Source organism: Erinaceus europaeus, chromosome 6 (assembly GCF_950295315.1).
Source record: "Erinaceus europaeus chromosome 6, mEriEur2.1, whole genome shotgun sequence".
Taxonomy (NCBI): Eukaryota; Metazoa; Chordata; class Mammalia; order Eulipotyphla; family Erinaceidae; genus Erinaceus; species Erinaceus europaeus.
The window spans coordinates 53,406,930-53,431,760 of record NC_080167.1 but is presented as its reverse complement, the minus strand read 5'-3'; the positions used below and the strand labels follow the sequence as shown (position 1 = coordinate 53,431,760).

The 24,831-nt window shown below is 38.4% G+C and overlaps 1 protein-coding gene across 6 annotated transcripts in view; it reads left to right on the top strand.

Annotated features, from left to right (window-relative positions):
- Positions 1 to 263: 263 nt before the first annotated feature.
- MINDY3 (MINDY lysine 48 deubiquitinase 3) overlaps positions 264 to 24,831 on the top strand; it is a 66,030-nt gene continuing 41,462 nt past the window's right edge. For 2 of the 6 annotated variants that reach the window (XM_060192221.1, XM_060192223.1), the window contains exons 1-8: positions 267 to 576; positions 11,827 to 11,906; positions 13,666 to 13,726; positions 15,320 to 15,493; positions 18,231 to 18,282; positions 19,495 to 19,609; positions 20,368 to 20,441; positions 21,762 to 21,841. In XM_060192221.1, coding sequence (XP_060048204.1) covers positions 483 to 576; positions 11,827 to 11,906; positions 13,666 to 13,726; positions 15,320 to 15,493; positions 18,231 to 18,282; positions 19,495 to 19,609; positions 20,368 to 20,441; positions 21,762 to 21,841 — 730 coding nt within the window. In that variant the 5' untranslated portion in view covers positions 267 to 482. Of the gene's footprint in view, positions 577 to 11,826; positions 11,907 to 13,665; positions 13,727 to 15,319; positions 15,494 to 18,230; positions 18,283 to 19,494; positions 19,610 to 20,367; positions 20,442 to 21,761; positions 21,842 to 24,831 lie in introns of all 6 variants that reach the window. The other 4 variants (XR_009550256.1, XM_060192222.1, XR_009550257.1 and 1 more) reach the window with 4 other exon arrangements.

The following is a 24,831-nucleotide window of genomic DNA, read 5'->3' as shown; positions in this document are numbered from 1 at the left end:
AAGCAACAGGTTGTGTTCTGGGTTTAAGGACTTTGGCCTCAGAGCTCCAGGTAACAGAGAAGCCGCCGCAAGAGGAGGTGTCCCAGGAGCACACAGGCCAACTCCAAGGGATGTGACTCTCAGTATAGAAAGTGGCAGCCACTTAGAGCCCCAGGACACAACTCAGATAAACCCGTGGTCTCCCGAACCTGGTCAGCGCTCCTCTTTTATAGCCACTCCACTTCCGCTTCCGGGGAGGTGTCTCCGTGCTCCGTAAGAGCCGGAAGTGAGCGTACTTCCGCCTCGGGGAAACTCCTTCTTCTCGGCTCGGACTGGGCTTGACAGGCGCGTTCCCGGCAAGTGGCGGCTAGCTCCCTCTCGCTCCGCTCCGGCCGACCTCTTGTGCCGCCGCCTTCCCGTAGCTCCGGTCTCTGAAGCCGCCCCTTCCCCATGTGCCAGGGCAGGTGTTGTGGAAGCGCAGCCCCGCTGGCCAGTCCCCCAACATGTCCGAACTGACTCAGGAGCTGATGGAGCTTGTATGGGGCACCCAGAGCAGCCCCGGGCTCTCCGACACCATCTTCTGCCGCTGGACGCAAGGTACCCGCTGGCTGGGCTCCGGGGATCCGGGCGGGCGGGCTTGGGACTGTGGAGCAGCAAGCACCCTGCCTGCCCGCCTGCTAGGGGCCGGGTCAGTTGTCCCCTAATGCTCCGAGCAGAGCAGGTTGGGTGACCCCCTAAAGTGGGTGCAGTGGGTGCCCCCGAAGGTCCGTCTGCCCGTGCCCGGCTATCACTTTGTCCACAAGTGCTGGGGGCTCCGGTCACCAGCTTCAGGTTAGGGGTGTTGGGGGAAAGGGGGGGCCCCGCGGTGAAGCCCAGGCGGCCAGTTCCGGGCTCAGCTTCATCTTGAGGGCGTGGATTGTGTGGTCACGCTCGGTGCTGGGGAGCCCCGGGTTGAGTCCTCCCGAAGCATCCCCTTCAAGTAGGATGTGGAGCAGAGCACTAACTGGGTGGCCTTTGAGTTCTGTAAGTTTTGTTAATAATGCCCAAACGAAACACATTAAAAAAATAATAATCCCATTTATTGAGCGCCAGCGCCGTGCCAGGTTTTGGACAGGTAAATATCCCAAATTCTTGAGCTTTGGTATGAAAACACAAGTGTAAACACATTACCTAAAGTGATTTCAGAAAGGCCACTTTAGTGAAGTTCATCCAGCAAATTTTTGGAGCCAGAATGACTTAGTCGACTCAGGAAACACCACAGGCCAATAGGTTAGGTAATAGCAATTTCTTGTCGTTGTTAAAACACTGAGACAATCTTCTTAAAGGGTCTTGGGGGATTTTAGCCTAGTAAATCTAATTCTCTATTTCCTAATGTGTATTTTGCAACACAGATTTTTAGGATTTAAGTAATCCCTTCGGGGGGGGGGGGATGTGTGTGTGTGTCAGGCGGTAGCGCAGCGGGTTAAGCGCTCTTGGCGCAAAGCACAAGGACCAGTTTAAGGATCCCGGTGCGAGAGCCGCGCTCCCTACCTGCAGGGGTTCGCTTCACAGGCTGTGAAGTTGGTCTGCAGGTGTCTGTCTTTCTCTCCCCCACTCTGTCTTCCCCTCCTCTCGATTTCTTTCTGTCCTGCAATGGCAACAATAACAACCACCAGGGCAACAACAAGGGAAACAAAATGGGAAAAATGGCCTCCAGGAGCAGTGCATTGATAGTGCAGGCACCCAGCCCCAGCGATAACTCTGGAGGCAAAAAAAAAAAGTCCTTTCCCAGACCACTCCCTGTTGTCTCTTAAGCATTGGTAAAATTAGAATCATAATGCATTCATTAGTCAGTGTGGGTTAGTAAGTCCGGTTTTGTTTTGCCGATGAGAAAAAAGGTTAAATGACTCCTTCTGAGGTCAAATTGATATTGGAAGTGAATTCCAAGCCTTCCAGCTCCTAAACACAGCTCTATTTTCAGTTTTTAAACTTCACATATAGTTTGTTTCACTACTCATTTAATTACGTCAGCTAGCTAATCTGTGGCATCTTGGGTACATGCATGCCCTGATTTACAAGGTATTCCCACTCCGACTCATTCATCCTAGTAATGAGGATTGATGAGATACACAAGACTGAAGGGTCAAGGAAAATTTTACTTTCCGTGTGACTCGTCAGCATTAATTAAACATTTGCGATATGGAATAAGGTAACTTTCTGCATTATATATAGTAAGAGCGTGATGAAAATCCGAAGAGTCCATGTAGAAAGAGTTAAGAGCAGTTTTGGAATAGGCGTGTTTTAAACTAAAGTTAAGGGGCTAGGCGGTGGCGACCTTGTTAAGGGCATATAGTACTGAGTAGTACTAAGCACGAGGACCAGTGCTTAGATCCGCATTCAAGCCACAGCACCCTCCACCTGCAGTGGGACCTCTCACTAGAGGTGAAGCAGGTCTGCAGGTGTCTGTCTTTATCTCTCCCTGTCTTCCCCTTCCCTCTCAATTTCTCTCTGTCCTATCAGTTAAAATGAAAACAACAAAAGGAATAAATGGCCGCCAGGAGCAGTGGATTAGTAATGCTGGCACTGAACCCAATGATAACCCTGGAGGCAGTTTTAAAAAGTTATTTAATGGAGGCCTAGCAGTAGTTGGGCGATAGCACGGTGGGTTAAGCACACAAGGCGCAAGGACGGGCATATTGAGCCCTGGCTCCCGACCTGCAGGGGGTTCGCTTCACAAGCGGTGAAGCAGGTCTGCACGTGTCTTTTTCTCTCCCTCTCTGCCTTCTCCTCCTCTCCCAACAATAACAAGGGCAATGACAAAGGCAACAACAAAACAAAACAAAAAAAATGGGGAAAATGGCCCCCAGGAGTAGTGGATTCTTAGTGCAGGCACCAAGCCCCAGCAATAACCATGGAGGCAAAAAAAAAAAAAAAAAAAGTCAAGTCGGCGGTAGTGCAAGGACCCAGTAGCATAAGGATCTCAGTTCGAATCCTCGCCCCCGGCTCCTCACCTGCAGGGGAGTCGCTTCACAGGCAGTGAAGCAGGTCTGCAGGTGTCTGTCTTTCTCTCCCATTTCTCTCTGTCCTATCTAACAATGACATCAATAACAATAATAATTACAACAACAATAAAAAACAAGGGCAACAAAAGGGAAAATAAATAAATATAAATTTTTTTTTAAAAAAATTATTTAACTCTTACAGCTTCAATTTCCTTTTAAGTACAGGTGTTGGTAGTGCCAATCTTACAGGACTGTTGCATGGATTAAAGATGTGAAAAGACATTTAGGAACTCAACACATTATCTGCCAAATTGTAAACACTTGCAAAATGGTAGCTTAATGTAAAAACTTTTAATTTTGGGCTAAGCAAAAATTACTCCCTGGCTTTGCCCTAAGAAATTGTTTGTTGCTAAGTAATCACACAAAATAGAACTTTATAGTGACACAATGAAATGTTATGCCACCTTTAAGTGTTAGGAAATTTTATTATCAGGAATCAGTCAATACTATTTTAAAAAATTACAGAGATATGAGATACAGGAGAAGAGATACGGTCAGAACTGTGAAAAAGTCAGCCTTGTGAAACTCCCCTGAAAGTGGGGACTGTGGCTCTCACACATGGTAGCATGCACTTTGCTGTGTTCACCACCACCTAGCCCCAAGAATTTTATCTAATTAACTAATTTTATATTTTTGCTTTTCAGAAGGTGCAGTTATATTATAGATGTATAATTCTTCAAGGTCTTTGAAGATTTTAAAACATTCAAATCAGTGTTTAAGTTATTTCTGAATCAGGAATGCTTGCTAATGGGGATATAGATGCAGAATCTATTTCTAATTTGCTGTGGGAACTTTGGGTTAGTGTGACTAAGCCCAAGTCACTGCTTTGTTGTGATTGTTAGTGATGTGACAAATGTACTTTGGCAGCTGTAATTCCTTTTTATCTATCTATTTTTTTGAAATTAAGTTTATAGGTTTAAGATGGAGTAAATATATATAAAATTATCTTCATGGATATTCCATTTAGGAAAATTTGTTAGTCAAATTATTTTGATATATTGAACCAACAAACTTAGAAGCACATAGTTTCTTTACCTGCTTGATTGACAGTTTTTAATAATATGATAAAAGTTACTTCAGGAGTGAAACATTACTTTTTAAAAAATTGATAATATTTAAATTTAAATTATTTATTTGATTAAATTAGATATCATACAGATTGTTTTAAAAAACTTATTCCTCTGCTCCACTTTTTAACAGTAATAATATATGTAATTGAAAGTTTTGAAGTTGTTGCTCTTTTAAATTGGACTTTTGTTTTTATTTTTGACTTATTTATTTTAAAATATTTATTTCCTTTTGTTGCCCTTGTTTTATTGTTGTAGTTATTATTGTTGTTGTTATTGACGTCGTTGTTGTTGGATAGGACAGAGAGAAATAGAAGAGGGGAAGACGGGGAGAGAGACACCTGCAGACCTGCTTCACTGCTTGTGAAGTGACCCCCCCCCCCCCCCCCCCCCCGCAGATGGGGAGCTGGGGGCTCGAACAGGGATCCTTACGCAGGTCCTTCGCTTTGTGCCATGTGCGTGCTTAACCTGCTGCGCTACTGCCCAACTCCCTTTTATTTTCTACTTCTACATCACACCCTCCTGTTGACTTTTTCTCCTTTTTTTAAAATATGTATTTTATTTATTCCCTTTTGTTGCCCTTTGTTGTATTGTTGTAGTTGTTGTTGGATAGGACAGAGAGAAATGGAGAGAGGAGGGGAAGACAGAGAGGGGGAGAGAAAGACAGACCTGCTTCACTGCTTTTCTTCTTCTTCTAGCGTTTGTCCTTCTTCCGTAGCCAGTCAGCAGCGTCAGGTTGAGCCTGATGTAAAGTTTCGAGACCTCCTTTTGAAGCGACTCCTCTGCAGTTGGGGAGCCGGGGGCTCGAACTGGTATCCTTACACTGGTCCTTATGCTTTGCGCCACCTGGGTTTAACCCGCTGTGCTAGAGCCCGACTCCCTGACTTTATTTTTTTAAGGCTTATATTTTCTATTTCCCTGGTTTATAAGCACAGTTTATCCTCCCTTCCCTTCTTCCCATGGACAACAGTATTCCAGGCCTCTGCATTTTAGGCTTGGGAGGGAAGATAAAAATAAGATAAATTGGTATAATAATTAGTAGGTAAGAAAATGGAGAGTTCTGGAATGGGGTGACCTGGATGGACCTCATTTTAAGATGAAATTTGATTCAGGGCTTTGAAGTTACTCACTTTGTCATGTAGCTATTGAAAGAAAGAGTGTGTAGGGTAGAGGGAATACCCTTTATAGACTTTGTGCAGATTATGCCTGGCCCTTTTATTTATTTTTATTTTATTTTATTTTATTTTTTTGGTAATTTTATTTATTTTCCCTTTTGTTGCCCTTGTTGTCTTTGTTTTTATTGTTGTAGTTGTTGTTACTGATGTCGTTGTTGGATAGGACAGAGAGAAATGGAGAGAGGAGGGGAAGACAGGGAGAGAGAGAAAGATAGACACCTGAAGACCTGCTTCACCGCCTGTGGAGCGACTCCCCTGCAGGTGGGGAGCCGGGGGCTCCCCACGCTGGCCCTTGCACTTGGTCCTTGTGCTTTGCGCTACTGCCAGGCTCCCATATGCCTAGCCTTTTAAGGGAAAGGAAGAAGGAGATTAGTTTGGCTGGAGACGAGGAAAGGGGAAGGTAATAATACTGGTGTAGGAAATAATATATCACAAATGATATAAAACTTCACAGAACATAGTGATGACTGGTTTTATTCTGAATGAAATGAGACATCATTGGAAGGTTGGAGGTAACAGAGAAGCATATGACAAGTTTATAAAGAATCTGGTGACTCGGAAGATAGACCTGTAGAGAATTGCGTGAGACAAGATGGGAAAAGAGGTCATTGCAGTAATCCAGACGGAAACAGATGTTAATTTGGGTCAGGATACTGGGCAGTGGTTTGTAGGTAGTGGTCAGATTGACCACATCTCAACATCACCAAAGAGTTACCTAGGTTAACACAATGAGCAAGCTTACTATAAATAAAAACATTGTGACATACCAACATTTTTTGTTTACTATATTGATGTCTACCTGAATATTAGGTTGTTTTTTGTTGTTGTTGTTGTTTTTGCCTCTAGGGTTATCATTGGGGTTCGGTGACTGTACTACGGAACCACTGCTCCTAGTGGCTGTTCTTTCCATTGTTGTTGGATAGGACAGAAAGAAATCGAGAGAGGAGGGGAAGAGAAAGATAAGACACCTGCAGACTTGCTTCATTGCTTGTAACAACCCCCCCTACCCCCTGCAGGTCGGGAACCAGAGAACCTGGATCCTTGCATCTGTCCTTGAGCTTTGCACTATGTGTGCTAAACCCGCTGCACTACCGCCCACCACCCTGGCAGGCTTTTTCTGTGAATTCACTGACTTCTGTTTTTCAATACTCAGCTCTGTCTTTGTGTGAAAGCAGCCCTAGATAGTGTGGGTATGGCTGTGTTCCCAAACTTTGTATACAAAGACAGTCCACCCTCAGATCTAGATCATAAACTCTCAAAACCATTATTTTCCTCCTTGCCCCAAGCTCTTAAGTTTATTGTCTCACCTAAAGATGAATCAGAAAGGGAGATGCCCAGTTGTGCTGCTTAGAGTTAGCTGGTCAGTGTGTTGGAGGGGTGGGGAAAACTTTAGTTGGCAGAAATTAGTTTTGAACTTCCTGATAACATCAGTTGGTATTTGGGGGGGATATAAAAAATTAGCTTAAACAAATTAATTTAGGAAAATTAAGGGATTGGTTAAAATGTTAAGTACAAAATGTACTTAGTGATTTATATATTTGGATTTGAGTTTATTTTATTTTTATTTTTTATCTTTATTGGATAGAGATAGAAATCGAGAGGGAAAGGAGGGATAGAGAGGGTGAGAGACAGAGAGACACCTGCATCCCTGCTTCACCACTTGTGAAGCTTTCCCCCTGCAGGTGAGGACTGGGGGCTTGAACCTGGGTCCTTGTGCATTGTAACGTTTGTGCTCAACCAGGTGTGCCACCACCCGGCCCCTGGATTTGATTTTAATAGTATGCTAAAACATGTTTACTATAATTCGACATTTCACCATAGTGAGAATCAGTTAATATTATAGATCATGACATTTTCAAGGTTTTTGTTATTGGGAACTTTTTATTTTTCCTAAGTGTGGGTTTGCATTTCTTCAGTCTACCTAAATTCTAACTCTGTGGCATTCAGTTCCTCATAAACCTATATATGACAAAGTTAACTTCTTGGTACTTTGAATGCGTGATGTATTCTTTCAGTCTGAGTATCAAAGTAACTTAGGTTTTCTATTATGGGCCACAGTTTTTTGAGTCTTACTTAATCCTTTCAACAATCCTGTGCATTAGCAAAGGATAAATGTAATTATCCTCCTATTTGAAGATGAGTAAACTATGCCTCAATCAGATATTTGGCTTAATATCTATCTGGGAATAGCTCTTCGGTGGCCTTTTGTTTATGTGGAAGACTAGATTTATAGAGGCAGTAGTTGTCAGACTGGTTTGAATGTCTATATGCATGTAAATCACATGAGACAAAGACTAGAAAATTGCAGTGAGGTTCATGGTTCAGGTTTCAATTATTTAAAAGATAAAAAACTGAGAAAGACTTCTTTGTACTATGATACCTGATAGAAAATCATATTTAAGATCAGATGCCTATATGGATTAATTCAGATCTAAGGAAAATCCATTTTGTGATAAATTCTTTTTGAAGCTAGGAAGTACTTGAGTGTGAGAAACAACAATCTTAAAAGTTCAGACTCAAGTAAAACATATTGCTAAAGAAAAGCCTACTTAGCATAGTTGTTTCAAGTTTGAATACTTTATTTTTCATTTAGGTGACTTTATTTCATATTAAGTACTGATACTCTTTGCCCATTAGAAATTAATATCAGATTGTGTAGAGTAGACTTGTCTCAGAATCTCTCCTTGAAGTTTTAGTATCTAAAGTACAAGAGCTACTCACTGTAAAACATTTCAAACTATCAGCAGTGCCATGGATCTTGAAAAACACCTTACATTATTAGTAATTTTAAATAAAGCAAGAATCCATTAGTATTCTACTTATTACATACCCTGACAGTTAGGCAAAGCCTAGTTTTTGCCTCTGCATGAGACCCAAAGCCAGGGTCTCTCTGCTGAGTCCCCATAGAAGAGCTCAACTGAGTGATGGCCTCATGGTGTCCCCTCTTATTCCTAGCTGGGACCTCAGTTTGATTTTTTAACATAACCAGCACACTTTCTTCTCATTTGTCCTATTCTTCTTATTTGTCCTTACTAAATTTGTCTTACCCTATTTCTAATCCTTCATTTATCCTGCCATTTGCTGTGTTTCTCCCTGGCTGCTGGTATCTCAGGAGAAGAGAGTGGCTAGCACCAGTACAAGTGCTTTAACTGTCACTGTATCCGTAGTGCTTTCTAGTTCTTTTCTCTTAGCAGCTTGTGATATATTTTCAGAATTAACATTCTCTTCAGTTCTTCTCTTCTTACCCCCCCTCTTCACTTTCCTTTTGCTACAGTTTAGAAGCCTGCTAAGATTTACTTAGCAGTAAATGATACTCATGGTTTGCTTTTGACTTAGTTTAATACTCTTAAATTATTAAAGTCTAATTGTGTTTCTGAGACAGCAGTCATCTTGTAAAAAAAAGTCCTCAGAACTAAGCCAATAATTAAACAGTTGAGGACTTCAATATGAAAAAATTACCAAGTTTTTTTTTCCCCCCCAAAAAAGCTCAGGAGGTAACAGCTAGATTCTCTACTGCACTCTGTCATTGGTTAAAGTAAATAGTAATTCAAGCAACAAAGTTAGGAGTTTTAATGTTTTTGCCCCTAGTAATTGAGGACATTTTCTTTGCCACTACACCAAGAACTCAACAAATGATAATTTCTTAGAGGTCTTATAGTTCAAAATCTGGAGCCACATCCATAAATTTTGTGTACCCTGTTAGATGGAAACTCACTGGCTTGTTTTCTACTTTTTAAAAAAAAAAAAAAAAAAAGATTAACCTTATTTCTTATGAAGTAGAGAAGCCAGAACACCACACTGGTACATAACATGCTGGAGATCCAATCAGGAGCCTCAGGCATGCAAGACCTGTGCTCTGCCAGTTGACCGTCTTCCCAGGCTGCTGTTTTATGACTGACGTGTCTTTCCAGCGCTGCGCTCACTTATATCATGCATTGACCATTGGCAAGTCTTGTCCAGTGGTTCATGAAGATCTCCCGTGTTTGATGCATTTCAATGTACAGTTTGAAAGGTCACATTTACCACTAGTACCACTGGTCTCATTAGAAAAATCTCAAGTATTCAGAAGCTGTCAAGCATGCAGCAGTTGACACAGGTTTTCCAAAATTTTAGTCATTGCTTAAAAGCTTGAAGTGCCATCACTGGCAAAAAAAAAAAAAAAAAAAAAAAAAAACTGTCAGTTTTCTTTTAATTGTCCAGCTCACTTCATTTATTTCAAGTCTGAATACTTATGGTTTGCCCATAGCTTTTGCAAGTAAAAATAGTGCTCAGTTTTGTTTTTTTGTTTGTTTTTTAAAAAGGAGTTTGGCTTGCAATTCAAAGCATTCCATGTGTGCTTTCCCCTTGAGGTGGATGTCAGCCTTTTTTCCCCCTGTTAGAGAGTGGTGTTTACTAGTTCAGTGACTGTTGTACAACTTGGAGTCTCTGCTTTGATGTGCACTAATGCATCAGTAGTTTAAGCCACTGTTGCTTTTGTACTACTAACACAGTGAAAGAAAGCACTTTTATTACAGAAAGTAATGTGACTGTCATTGGGCCTCCTGAGTGGTTCTCTAGGACTTCCAAGGCTCTGCGGACCACACTGAGAATCCATCCAGCACCACCTCCATCAGACCATGTTTGCTCAGAACTTGGAGTTTTTAAACTTTTTCTTTTCCATAGAACCGCTCTTTCTTGAAAAGAAAAAAAAAAAAGCCTTCAGTCTATAAATATTATCTCCTTGTCTATTACCCTTTAAACCATCTTTTCCCCCTTTATCATAGTTTACACTTTCTTTTTCTCCTTATATTCTGAATTCTGCCTCAGCAGTTTAAAACGTGACTGTTCTCTACAATGCTTGATAAAGACTGTTCAAATAGCTCCCTTCCCAATTCTACTCCCAATAAAAATATGAGGAAAAGCCAGCATGGTCACATAACTATTTGAATAAAGCATGTAAGCCATTTCAGTCGTGGCCTGACCCTGCCCAGTGCTTATGTCTTGTCATTCTCTCTCCTCCCAACTGCCACCTCTCCTCCCACAGTTCCTTCAGCGATGTCATATTCCCCTCTGCTGGGTCTCCTAGCAAACCATAGTCCTACCATAAAGGTGCTTTCTTTTTTTTTTTCTTTTTATTCTTTATTATTATTTTTAATTATCTTTATTTATTGGATAGAAACAGCCAGAAATCAAGAGGGAATGGGGTGATAGAGAGGGAGAGAGAGACAGAGAGACCTGCAGCCCTGTTTCACCACTCATGAAGCTTTCCCCTTGCAGGTGGGGACCGGGGCTCGAACTCACGTCCTTGCACATTGTACTACGTGCACTCAACTAGGTGCGCCACCACTAGGTGCGCCACCACCCGGCCCCTAAAGGTGCTTTCTTTACCTAAGAATCATTCTCCCACTGTTGGATTTCTGGCCAGTTCTAATTCTAGACCAGCTTCAAAGTTACCTGCTGTGTTTTGACTTGAGCAAAGCCAGTCATTCTTTTCTCTGCCCACAATGTCATTCGTGTTTAGGACATAAATGCTTGGTGAAATGTTGTTGGATGAGTGGCTAAATAACTATTAATGAAACTTTGCAAATTTCTCGCATGTCAGAACTGGAAATAAACGACTCTTCTGAAGATAAGTACACTGAGGCCTAGAGAGCTGAAATGATTTTCTGAAGGTTGAACTGATGGCATCTCAGTTCTCCTTCCCTCTGTCTGACTCCATGTCCTCTGGGAGAACCTCTGTTGCTGTCAGTAATGGATGAGTTAGAGGAACAAGAGAAGGCTCACCCAATACAGTGCACACTTCATAATGTGTGAGCACTTGGGTTCAAGATCCCAGCCACCACATGGAAGTAACTGCACAGCTTCACAAGCTGTGGACTGCTGTTTCTCCTCCTCTCCCACATCTAAAAAAAAGAGGAAGGGGGGGGGGTCTGTCTGAAGCAGAGGAATTGTGAGATATGGAGGAACCTAAGCAATAACCCTGTTAGCAAAACAAATAATGATGGCTAAAGACCTAAGACAGAGCTGGTATGAGCATGTTCGTTGTCTCATTAAATGATGAAACTGGCTATTTGTTTATTTATTTATTTGTTTTGTTTTGTTTTTACCAGAGGACTGCTCAGCTCTGGCTTATGGTGGTGTGGGGGATTGAACCTCGGACTTTGGAGCCTCAGGCATGAGAGTCTCTTTGCATAACCATTATGCTATCTACCCCTGCCCAACACTTGCTTTTTAGGTTATACAATGTTCAGAGATAGAAATTGTTTTGATACTGTATAGAAAGGGCCTTTTATCATCAGATTTAAAGTCTTTTCTTACTGAAGTTCATCCTTTATCTAGTCCCTTTTGAGGGTCCTCTAGCTGCAAATTTGTGTGTTTGTATGTATTTAAAAGGGGGACATAGTTCCATAAATTTTTTTAAAGATGTCTTGGTGAACTTCCCCACAAAGTTAACAACCAATGCACCTGACTTCTTCCAGATATTTTGCTGTTGTGAAAAATAATCTTTTCAGAGCAAAGTAAACTTTTTTAATAACTACTCCTTGAATTTTAATTTTAGTCTTTGCTACTTGCTTTCATTTTTAGGGTTTGTGTTTAGTGAATCAGAGGGATCTGCATTAGAACAGTTTGAAGGTGGACCCTGTGCTGTTATTGCACCTGTTCAGGTAACAGATTACTTTACCAACTCCTTAGAAGGACTTGTAATTAATACTGGTGATCATGGTATCTTCTAATAAATGAAACTCTTGAGTGGTAACATATATGACAGAGCGTACATCATAGTAATGGTACTATGTTCATGTCCACTGTCTATGAAAATGACTTTTTTCTGATAAGTTAAAAATGTATTAATTTCATGGCCTAAAACTATAAATTGACAGTATGTACTATTTTAAAATATAGGTCTAACTTTTAAAAATAAAATTAGTAGCAGTTGAAACAATTTCCAAAATAAAAAAATATTCCTTTGCACAAAATATATTTAATCTGAATATTTTTATCTTTGAATCTTAATTTGTTATACTGAATTTCAAAAATTTAAATTGTTATACTTAAGTTATAAAACCAAGAATTAAAATTTTAATTCATTACACTTAATGTCTAAATTGCAGTGTATAATTCACAACTGTTATTAATGGAGCTAGAATTTATTGTTAATGCTTCAATCAGCATATTTAATGTGATATTTGCTATGCATTGGGTATTAAGAACACATTCCTGAACTGCTAGCTGTAAATTTGTCTCTCAGATCTTATATACTTACATTATTAAATTAAAAATATATATCTATGAAGAAAACCCTTTTGGAATTAGTTTGAAAAAATGTATAGACTATTCATCTTCATTAAAAACAGAGCTTTTTTTCTTCATTAGTAAAATTGTAAAAAAAGAAAAAATTGAAAGTTTGAACCTTGTCTGGGAGGCATAAGATATAAAAAAAAATAAAATTTAATTGTGACTCAATTATTAGAACTGCTAAATGCTGACTAGCTAATACAAATTTCTGTTGCTTGTAGGGATTTATTTCAATTTGAAGATTCCTTATCCTTTGCACATCAGATTACATTAACATGTCTCTTTTAGGCTATACCAATTCCCTTAAACAGGCTCTGGGGACTTAGGTTTTTATTGAAAGACTGTGTATGTGGTTAAATGCAAGGCTTGCTACCATGAAAGTTGGTAAAACTCAGTACTTTTCCAAGATAGTTATTTTGCAAGTATAGTTGGTTTATATCAAGTAATTATAATTTTCAATTTTTTATTATATATTTTTTTCTCTGAGATAATAATCCAGTTGAATTGTCACATAAATTCAAATAATGTAAGAGAAAAGTAGATGTGATCTTGTTCTAATAGGGCCATTCTGTTGTGGAGTAGCAAGTCTCTTTATTTTCTAGTTATGTGACTATTAATTTTGAGTCACTTTTTTCTTTATCACCAGGGATATCACTGGGGTGTTGGTGGCGACATTAAAAATTCACTGCTCCCAGCAGCCATATTTTTTCTTTTTCTATTGTATTTGATAGTACAGAGAGAAATTCAGAGGAGATGGGTAGATAGATATTGACAGGTCTACTCCACATGTAGTGTGCCCCTGTAGGGTTGGTGGCGGGGGGCTTGTGCCTGATAATGTGTGTGGTCAGCTGGGTGAGTGTACCACTGCCCCGCCCCCTTGAGTTAGTTCTTGCTAGGAAGTGTGTGTTATGGAGGAATTTTATGAATTTAAAATAAAGTTAGTATATTCTGAGCCAATAATTTGTCATAGTTACTGTTGAATATGAAGGGGAACCATTTGAAATATTTTAGGACTATTCACAAGATGAAAAAAAGACATAGATTAGTCTTCATCAATTTTAAAACAAAAGAGTGCCATAAGATATGATGCTAATGCATTCTGCTAATTGATGCTTTAATTATCTTAAGGCGTTTCTTTTGAAGAAGCTCCTGTTTTCTTCTGAGAAGTCATCTTGGAGGGATTGCCCAGGTATGAAAGCTGACCATTACAAACTTTTACTCTAGTTTCTGTTTTCTAGATGGTCATCAACAGTAGCTTAATTGAAATTCTATATCTTAAAAAGTAAGTTCTCTGTTGAGACTTTATCTGTAAACAGTTGAACAGTGACTTTAATTTTTAAGTACACAATTTCAATTTTGCTTTTCTTAGGTGGTATAAAATGGAATACTGTAACTGAGGGGAAAACGTGTGTGTCATTCTAAAACACGTCCCTCAACTGCTCAGTGATAGCAAACCATAAGGAATAGTGATGTATGTTTTGTTTTAATGAGCACTGAGCAAGTATCAGAGTTGTTGTTTATGCCCCTTTATCTATTAGCATAATACTTTACTTAAGGAAGATAATGTTGCAAATCATCCTGAATTAAATTGCTAACAGTTGTCACAGCTTGTGCATATGATTACATCAGAGAGCTGTTTGGTGCTGCCTGATAATAGCATTCGACTTGACAGTTAACAGAGGTCTTCCCTTCTCTCAATTTCATCAGAACTTCTCAAAAACTTCTGGAAGAAGGTAGTACATATTATGATCCAAAGTCTACTCATAGAATCTACTAGTGATTTTTTTTTTGTTTGAATTAAATTGTAATTGTCAATTTTTTTATTCATAGCTGGAATACAAAATAAATTTTAGTGAGTTCTTTCTGTTCAAGTTATTGATGTAAACAGCCTTTTTAAAAATAAATTTTAAATATTAATTAAAATTTTTGCATGAAAATATATGCACAGAGATGAAAATTATGTAGTACTCTCATACGTGTCATAAGTGCTGTGGTGCTTAAAAAATGAATGATATAGTTCCTGCTTTTAAATCATTTTTTAATCTGTCAGGAGAGACAGAGACTTCCTTGCAATATAAAATTGCACATTGGATATGTATGTATATGATTATATGTATATCTATCTTTTCCCCTTTATTTGAAAGTTTCAGAAGGTGACACTATTTCTGGGCAGGTGCCCTGCTTTTGAAAAAGAATAACAGGATGTTCTGAAAGAAACTGAGCAATTGTACTATTGCTTTAAAAGGCTAAAGCTCAAATCTGCGGTCCAGCATTGGTAGCTTCTCCATTAGGCTGCCACAGTCTTGTCTGCTGATGCACTGGGCTGTATGTGTTGATCTCATTACCCTTGCCCCAGTGGGACAGTAAGATCAGAACATTAGGCTGAATCAGAAATGAGGGAAAATAGAGGTCTCATCAGGCCCTTACACTCTGGTTGGTTCTACAATTAGGAAACCCTAAGTGCTCCTTTAGCAGGTTCAGAAAGGACGATCAGTATCGGATTATTCCAAATAGCATGTTCTTTATCCCAGTGCTTAATTCTGCATTTTCAGAATGTTTTTTTCTAACAGCAATATTTTAATAGTGGGTACTTTATATTTAAAACCCTCAAGTACATTGTTTTCCTAAAATAAAACTTTGGATCTTTTTCCTATGGGTTCTATCCCTTTAAAATGCTTGCGATTCACCAGTAAATTAACACATTCCTAATATTGTTACTTATGACAGGAATTTTTACCCCCTACTCTCATCCCGTTATAACTTACACTTTGGTTATTTTTAGAGGAAGAGCAGAAGGAACTCCTTTGTCATACCTTATGTGATATTTTAGAAAGTGCTTGTTGTGACAACACTGGATCGTACTGCTTGGTTTCTTGGTTAAGAGGAAAGACAGCTGAAGAAACTGCTGGTATTTCTGGGAGTCCTGCAAAATCTAGTTGCCAAGTGGGACATTCTTGTAAGACACATTTTTATTTCCTGACTTTACTTGTGATTTTGATTGAAACAAATGACCATTTCAAAGAAAAAGGTTTAATTTTTTTCTACTTTTCTTTTAGCCTAAACTCAATTCCTGTCTTTTTCTTTTCCCTTTTAATCACTAGAGAATATATTTTTAAGTTGTTGCTTTTGTGGAGGAGGTGAAGGAAATGCATATTAAGCTTTTAAAAAAGTTCTAGTTAACTTCTGCCTGATAATCTTTTTAGCTTTTTAATTTTTCCTTAGAACCTCTACAGAATGTATTTATATACACCATAGTTTAACATATCAGTGTTTTCTTTCATACTGGCATTAGACTATTTCTCTGGTTTTATTGGGTTGCATACTCAAAACAGCTTTATTCAGTATAAAAACACACTCTAGAAGATAGGAACAGTTAAAGAATTTATTTTAGAGAATATATAGTTGAAGGGGCCAGTGGTGTATGTGATATCAAAGACACACATTACCTACTGGGTGCCTAGGTCCCAGTTCAAGCCCCTGCACCATCTTGGGGAGAAGGGAGAAGCTTCTTGATCACTGGAACAGTGCTGCAGGCATCTCCTGATTCAATGTCTCCATTCCAAAGAGGGGTAACCGGGTGAAAAGGAAAAAATTGACTGCCCAGCACAGTGGACTTTACTTGCAGGCAGTGAGCCCCAGTAATAACCCTGGCAGCAAAGAAACAAAACAAAAACCAGAATATGTAGTTGAAGCCACTTTGTTCATTGATGTGAAAGAATAGTAAAATTGCTTTTGTGACTTCTCATTAACATATTAATAATATACTAGCTTGCTTACTGTAAATATGTAGTGCATTTCTGTAATGTTAGGTTAAATAGTTCTAGGTTAAATGTCCTTATAATGCATTAACTTCAGTAAGCCCATAACAAATTCCCTTCCACAAAATGTTGACTATTAAGTTTACTGGCTACTTTGATACATTTTAAAAGTGGATGTGAACTAAAACATTATCGTAAATGTTTTTAATATTAATATCAATTTAAAAATCTTAACTGAAAAATGCTAATTTACTTCAGGTGTTGACAAATGAACTGAATTTATATTAAGATCTTGGCTCCACATAACAATCTGTTTTACCTGTTTTTTCCTTTATTCCCAGCTGTGTTCTTTCTCTTGTGTTTATACTTTTCCACCATCCTGCCTGCTAAGCTTATTTTGCTTGCTTCTTGCCACATTTGTGTTCACTGCCATACTGTATTCTCAATAAATTTAGGTAAATAAGCACTGCCAATTGATCAGTACAGATTGGAAAATGTTACGCAGAATTTGTACTTAATCTTGAAATTTTCCATGTGAGATGTTTGACACCTGTGCCAATACTGTGTTCTGTACAAACATTAATTTCATAAGCTTATGTGATGTGTATAGTTTTGGCTTGTTGGTAATGCACAGTTGTTTGCAGTAGTGAATATGCAGGTTCAATTTCAGTTTGTTTCCCACAGAAATTAAAAAAGGTGATTTAAATTAATTCACTTGTACTTCTCAAGATTTTTGAAAGTCATTTGAAAATGAAAAAAACACTTGAAAAGCTAACATAATGTGACTTAAAAGTTGTACATTAAAAAATTTGCTATTTAAAAGTTCATAATATATTTGGTTCTCTCATAAGGATATTTAGGAAAACACTATAAAGTTTCCTTTTTGAAATTGTTCATCTTGGTAAATTAGAGTAAATATTTTTTATTTCCTTATTTGTTGCCCTTGTTTTTTTTTTATTGTTGATGTCATTGTTGTTGGATAGGGAGAGAGAAATGGAGAGAGGAGGGGAAGACAGGGGGAGAGAAAGAGAAATACCTGCAGACCTGCTTCACCACTTGTGAAGCTACTCCCCTGAAGGTGGAGAGCAGGGGGCTCGAACCAGGATCCTTACTCTGGTCCTGTGCTTTGCACCACGTGCACTTAACCCTCTGCGCTACCGCCCGACTCCCAGAGTATACATTTTGATTCATTCATATGATGTCTTAAAAGATAATGGAATCAGAGCTACTTGGGTTCAAGTATCAGCTTTGCTATTTGTTGCTCTGTGCTTTTGGGACGACTCTTGTTCATTGGATTCATTCCTCTTCTGTAAAATGGGGATCATATGACTGTAATAGGGCTTACATGAGGTAAGCCTTGTAGAACATTTAGAAAGGGGTATGGCACTTAGGATCGTGCTAAACAAACATTTCCTTTGGCTTAGGTGCTTCATATTGTTACTACATTAGTAAATAAGCGAAATCAATTTCTGAAAACTTACCAGCAGTTGTTTAAGTGTGGAAACAAAGTTGTTGTTGAACCTGTGTAGTTTTGGAGTGCTATGCATTTTAGATTGTAATGGAGGAAGATGAGTTGTAATATTTGCATCTATAAATTAAAAGACTTAAAAGTGCAGGACACACAGTGATGTGTGAAGCACAGTGATCATCAGTAATTGCTCGTATCTCAAATTGTCCTAACATAACTGAGTTGGAAAAGAACAGTTTAACCACCCATTTACATTCTCAGTATTATGCCCACTTTAATTATAATCATAGAAACTAAGGTATTGATTTAGGAATTATATTAGAATAATGCTGAAAACATACTCAGAATTTTAAGGGCATAAGAAGTAGGGCAAATCTTGATTGCTTGAACCTATTTACAGCCTGCTGTGTGTATCTTGTGTCACTTATTTGCCATGTGTAGTGCTGAAAAGTGTCTTTTGTGTATAGCTGCCTTGGCTGTCGAAGAGCTTGGCTTTGAGCGATTTCATGCATTAATTCAGTAAGTAACATTGGAACATTTAAAATCCTTACCTTGTGAACACATTGCCATTTTAAGTTTGTTCATACTGTGAAAAGGTACTTAGCTTTATATGCTTGAGTATTGATTTGTTTTAAAAAAAATTTAAGTTTACATATGTAACTAAATTCTGGCTGTTAAATTAACCTATCAAAATACACTCTAGGGATTGAAAAGCTTTTCTCACTGTCATGAGAAAAATTAGATTAATTTACTGTTTCTCCTTAGTACATGTAAAAAATTCTATTAGGGTGAATACTTGAATTATTATTTGTTTGCTTTCTATAATTTTAAGGGCCAGATTTTCACTAGAGCATATCAATTATTACAAAATAAAAGGATAACTATGCTCATAGAATCATAGGCGGCATTTGAAGAAGTACAGTATCACAACAATTTTAAAACTTGTGAAGCCACAAGTTTACATATGTTATCATGTGCAAGGGCAGAGGTTCAACTCCCCAATCTGCCTCCACTCATAGGGAGAAAGTTTCATGAGTGGTGAAGTGGTACTGTAGGTGTCTTTTTTTCCCCTCTACCTCTCTATCCCCACTTCCCTCTCAATTTCTTTCTCTCCCTGTCTCAAACCAAAAGTCAGGAGTTCGTGGACTTGTATAGGCACCAAGCCCCACCAACAATAACCCTGGTGATAAAGCTGCAAATGTATGCCTTGTCTTTGGTATTTAGATAATTGTTAGGCTTTAAGAATTCCAGTTAAAATGATCTGGGTCCATATTCCCAGAGGAATAAAGAATAGGAAATTTCCCAGTGGAGGGGTTGGGATGCGGAACTCTGGTGGTGGGGAGTGTGTGGAATTGTACCCCTTATCCTAAGGTCCATCATTATTAAATCAATAAAAAAAAAATTCATTACTTTTGTTGTTCTTAAACACCTCTGAGAACCACCCATTCTTTTCAAGAACAGTAGTTACTAGAGAATATATCTATGCCACATAGTTCACCTAAGAGATGAGGAAGTGCTTGCCAACTAGGTATTCTGTCTTACTGGTTCACATTATGTAGTCATAACCGTCAGCAATAGCTTGTGCTTTATTTACATGGCTACATTAAAAAATCAACACAAAAAATTGTACATATGTTTGTTTTAATGTCTAAGACAACTTAATTTTTTTCCCATTTAAGAATGAGTTAATCTTATAGTGGTGCTAATAACAGAATTATCTTTGCCTCTCAGAAAAAGATGTTTCAGAAGTTTGTCAGAATTAAGAGATGCTGTCTTGGATCAGTATTCAATGTGGGGAAACAAATTTGGAGTATTGCTTTTCCTATATTCCGTGTTACTGACAAAGGTTTGTTGAAGAAAATGCTTTTGACTTTTATTATTTGGTACCTTTTCCCCTGCTATGTTGTGTAATTTGTTTACTTATTTATTTAACCAACTTTAAATATTCACTTATTAATGATAGAAACTTTCATACTTTCAAATTAGTCACAAATTTTATTTATTCAGCCTCCAGGGTTATTGCTGGGGCTTGGTGCCTGCACTATGAATCCACTGCTCCTGGAGGCTCCCCCCGCCCCCTTTTAGTGCCCTTGTTGTTTTTATTGTTGTTGTTGCTATTGTTGTTGTTGCTGTCATTTATTTTTAATGTATCTAAATCTCCAAGTATAAATTTCAAATCCTAATTAACTTCTCTCCCCTCACCACTTTGAAATTTATTTTCTGGACTGTATATAAGTCTGAATTTTTATGTCTAGAGCTTTTCACCTTGTCTCTCTCTTGTCATTTACAACCAATAAATCCTCATGTATAGTTAGTTGTCCTCCCTTGAGCTGGTCTTTGAAATGATGTCATTCTCCCCCACCCAGGTCTCATGATTATGCCACTTGGTCATACTGTCATTCTGGCTTTACCATAGCCTGCTTTGTATTTACTGGGAAGGCAAGTGAAAGATTTTATACTAGTTGTGTCTTCCTAGAGTTTTTATGCTGGCATTAAATATTTTGATTGTTGATCATTTCTTTAATTTTTAGAAATAGCTAGTGTTGATTTTTTGCACTCATAATTTCCATTAAAAATTAGTTAATGAAGTCTTGGTTTCTTTAGGGTATTGAAAACATAAAAAATGAAATTGAAGATTCAAGTGAACCTTTGATAGATCCTGTGTATGGACATGGCAGGTAATGTAACTAAAATCTATTGTTTCTTAATGAACTTAATTTTTTAGGAACTTTAGATAGAACACTAGTGAATTAGAAAAAAAAATGTCATTCACATAATTCTGAATTTGAAATCAATAAAATTATTGATTTTTAATTTTTAAAGCATTTATTTTTTTAACTTTATTTTATTTTGATAGAACAGAATTGAGATGGGGGAGAAAGAGAAAGAGGGAAAGAGGGAAAGAGACAAGAGACACCTGCAGCCCTGCTTTACTGATTGTGAAGCATTCCCCCTGCTGGTAGGGACCAAGGCCTTGAACCTGGGTCCTTGTGCATGATAATACATGCACTTAACCAGGTGCACCACCACCTGGCCCCTGTATTTGAACTTTTAACATAACCCACTTTACATATGAAATGCTAACATCCACTGTAAGTTTATGTATGCATTCATTTGTCTAGGTAAACAGTTTAAAATGATAAGAGAATTGTGACAAATTATACTTGCTAGTCCACTTAGGAAGTTAATGAAATATCCCAAATGATGACATTTACTCATTTTGAGTTTGGAAGAAACATATCCATACCCGTTCGTAAGCATATTTTTTCTGCTTGAGCTAGCTTTTTCTGAGACTGCCTTCCCCCCTCAAGCTTTGTATAGCTATTTCTATTCAAGTCAATAAAACAACAGTGTTATCCACTCAAATATATAATTCCTTCTCTAGCTCTTCTTGCCTCCAAGTTAAAATTCAAATGTCTTTCATTGAGCACAAGAGAATAAGTTACATTTCTTTCTTTCTTTCTCTCTTTCTTTCTTTCTTTCTCTCTTTCTTTATTATTGGATAGAGACAGAGAGAAATTGAGATAGAAGGGGGAGACAGAGAGGAAGAGAACAGAGAAATGCCTGCAGACCTGCTTCACCACCTGTGAACTGACTCCCCTGCAGGTGGGAAGCCAGGGGCTCGAACCGGGATCCTAAAGGTCCTTGTGCTTTGTGCCATGTGCGCTTAAGCCACTGCGCCACCGCTCGACTCCCAGTTACATATATTTCTAAAGGTGATCATAAATACTTACTCCATTTAAATACATCATGTTGTGCTATTGAATTCCTGTGCATATATACAAGGCATGATTGCAGCGGTATACTTATACTTAGTGCTGCTAAATTTAGCAAGGCATGCTGCTCAGCTGAATGCATAAAATGAGAAACGTTAGGGTTTTCCCATAACTATTTTTTCAAATGGCACAATTTAATGTAAGACCTTGCCATAGAAATCATTTGATTTGGAAATCAGTTGAGTCATCTTTTAATTATTTGTTGATGTTTTTAATTAATAGCCAAAGTTTAATCAATCTGCTTCTGACCGGACATGCTGTTTCTAATGTGTGGGATGGTGATAGAGAGTGCTCAGGAATGAGTAAGTATACCCTTGGTTGTGGTGATCTCTTTAATGGTGAGTGTTTCACTAGAATACAGTGAAATAGTTAATGGTTCTACATCATGTGGAGGTTAAATAAATGTTTTGTCATGGAAAAAATATTGCTACTTTCTAAGATACTCAACTGTAAAAAGCACACTTTGGGTTCAGACAAACTTGGGTTCAAATCCTACAGGTGTGATTCTAGTCTAGTTATCAGGTTTCCCAAGCCTTTGGTTTTCTCTGGTATAAAATTGGAATTACAGGATTTGTGAGATGTCTTAATGTAGTACATATTTACCCAGGGCTGTCAGAAGTTCAAGACACTATTGCATTTTGTTTAACATTGAGAATTACAAATGTTTTGATTCAAAAAATTTCCTTGAGTTATCCAGTGACTTTCCTGTATGTCAATCCCTTTAAAAATGTGGACAAATATGTTATTTGGGAGTTTCAAACCACCACCTGCACTTAGTGTCAATTACTTCATTTCTACAGCTTTAAATATAGCCAGGGACATGGAAGTAAAATGCTGAGTCAAGCTACATTTGTTTATTCATGTGCATACTACTAAATACTACTGTATTTCTTCTCTTGATGTGTAGAGGACCAGGACCAGGAGCCAGTTCAAAGGGAAATTTGACAGATTGAGTGAAAAAGAATTTACTGCTTTCTGTCCCTAAGTAACTATCTTGACCTAAAACTTTCTGAAGTTTTTAAGAATTATCTATAGTTAATTTACAGAGACAGAAAAGGATACAATATTCAGAAAAATATCAATGAAAGTTCTAAAACTTCAAAATTAGAAAATAGCATGATTCAACCCCTCAGTTAATGTTTTAAGAAAAGTACAGACTGTCTTCCCTCCTATTAAATAATATATGCAAGACTTGAGAACGAGGATCTAGTTTTGCTGGTTTCTGGTGAAGGTCACAACTTCAACAGGAAAAGTAACGGGCAAAAAGCTATCAGGTTATGTTTTCTCTAAGCGAGCCTATCCTAGTCTTGAGGCTATTTGGACTGATAGCTGAAAACATTCTGTCCTGCCAAGTAAAGATAGTCAGTCACTCATCAGTAACACGCAGGTTTCTCTCCACTTACCCACCCTCTTTAACCATTTCCCACTGGTTTCTGTCTGGGTCTTAGAATATCTTTATTTCAAATGACGAGAGAAAGAGTATCAGTTCTCTTAACTTTGATTATGGCTAAGGTAGCATCCCTCTGGCTTCTACCCTTGCTACATCCTCTTGTTTATTGTAGCTCTTGACTTACTCCACTTGTCCCTTTGTGCACTACTTCAGTTTTTGGTTAAGCTACCAGGTTCTTAGTTTGTGTGCATTTTACTTGCTGAGACTCCAAAGCCTTTCTTACTCCTAGACCCATAGTATTCTGACTTCCTTGACTTTTTCTCACTGAGCCTCCTACAGACCAGTGCCTCTTTCCTTCTTGCCACAAAAAACTTTTTCCTTTACAGAATATTAGTCATTTATCTAACTTTTGGTACATACTATGTACAAATTCATCCTTTTCAGTTTCTTGAAAGTCATCTTAACTGTAGATTTTAAAAGTATAGTTTAAGTGTAAAAACTAAACAATGACTTACATAATTATCATGGAAAAGAGAATGGGGTGGGGGCAGATGGTAGTGTGCAGCAGGTTAAGTGCACATGGCGAGAAGTACACATGGCGTGGAGTGCAGGGACCGGCATAAGGATTCCAGTTAGAGCCCTGGCTCCCGACCTGCATGGGGTTGCTTCACGGGCTGCAGGTCTGCAGGTGTCTGTCTTTCTCTCCTCCTCTTTGTCTTGCCCTCCTCTCAGTTTCTCTCCGTCCTATCCAACAACAATAACGGCAAGGGCAACAAAATGGAAAAATGGCCTCCAGGTGCAGTGAATTCGTAGTGCAGGCACTGAGCCCAGCAATAACCTTGGAGGGAAAGGAAAAAAAGGAGAATAGGCATGTTATATTTTTGACATTTTCCTTTGTTAGGAATTCTTTCTGTACATTGAATCTGTTTTCAGTCACCAGACAAAATAAAAAATCCATGTATTTTTTTTTTTTGCCTCCAGGGATATCACTAGGACTCAGTGCCTGCACTACGAATCCACTGCTCCTGAAGGCTATTTTTCCCCATTTGTTGACCTTGTTATCATAGTTATTATTATTATTATTATTGCTGTTATTATTATTGCCGTCATTGTTGTTGGATAAGACAAAGAAATGGAGAGAGGAGGCGGACAGAAAGACAGACACCTGCAGACCTGCTTTTGTGAATTGACCCCCCTGCAGGTGGGGAGCCATGGACCTTATGCCTGGTCCATGCACTTTGTGCCACGTGTTGACCTATTGGAAGAGCTTACCTTTCCCTTAAAAAGATAGTTTCCTACTTGGGAGCTTAACTCAAGAGTTAGAGCAAACACCTGGTAACTGACACACCAGCTTTGATCTCCAGTACCACATTTACCAGAGCTAACCAGTGCCCTGGGCTTTCTCATAAGAACAAATCAATACATCTTCAAAAATAAAGAAAATGGGGCTTAATTAAAAAAAAAATACTCAGTTTGGAGGAAGGTACACACACTAAAAATAAGAATATTTGGGGTCAGAGGGTGGCATACCCCTACAGCACACATTACCATGCATGAGGACCTAGGTTCAAACTCCTGGGCCCCTCTTGCATGAGGGAAGCTTCATGAGCAATGAATCAGGCTGCAGGTGTCTCTTTTACTCTCCCCGTTTTTCTGTCTCTATGATAAAAAAAGAAAAAAACAAAAACTGGCCTCAAAATGGTAGTCATTGTGTAGGCTTTACTAAAGCTCCAGCTAAAGCCCCAGCCATAACCATTGTGGGGAAAAAATATATTGGCCAATATAATGTATTGGAATGGGGTGACAAGTCAAAACTATAGCACCTAGATAAAGTGTATTACACAAAAGAACTTGTGAGAGAAGCATCATGGTGGTTCACTTAAAGTCACTGTTGTGGTAGAA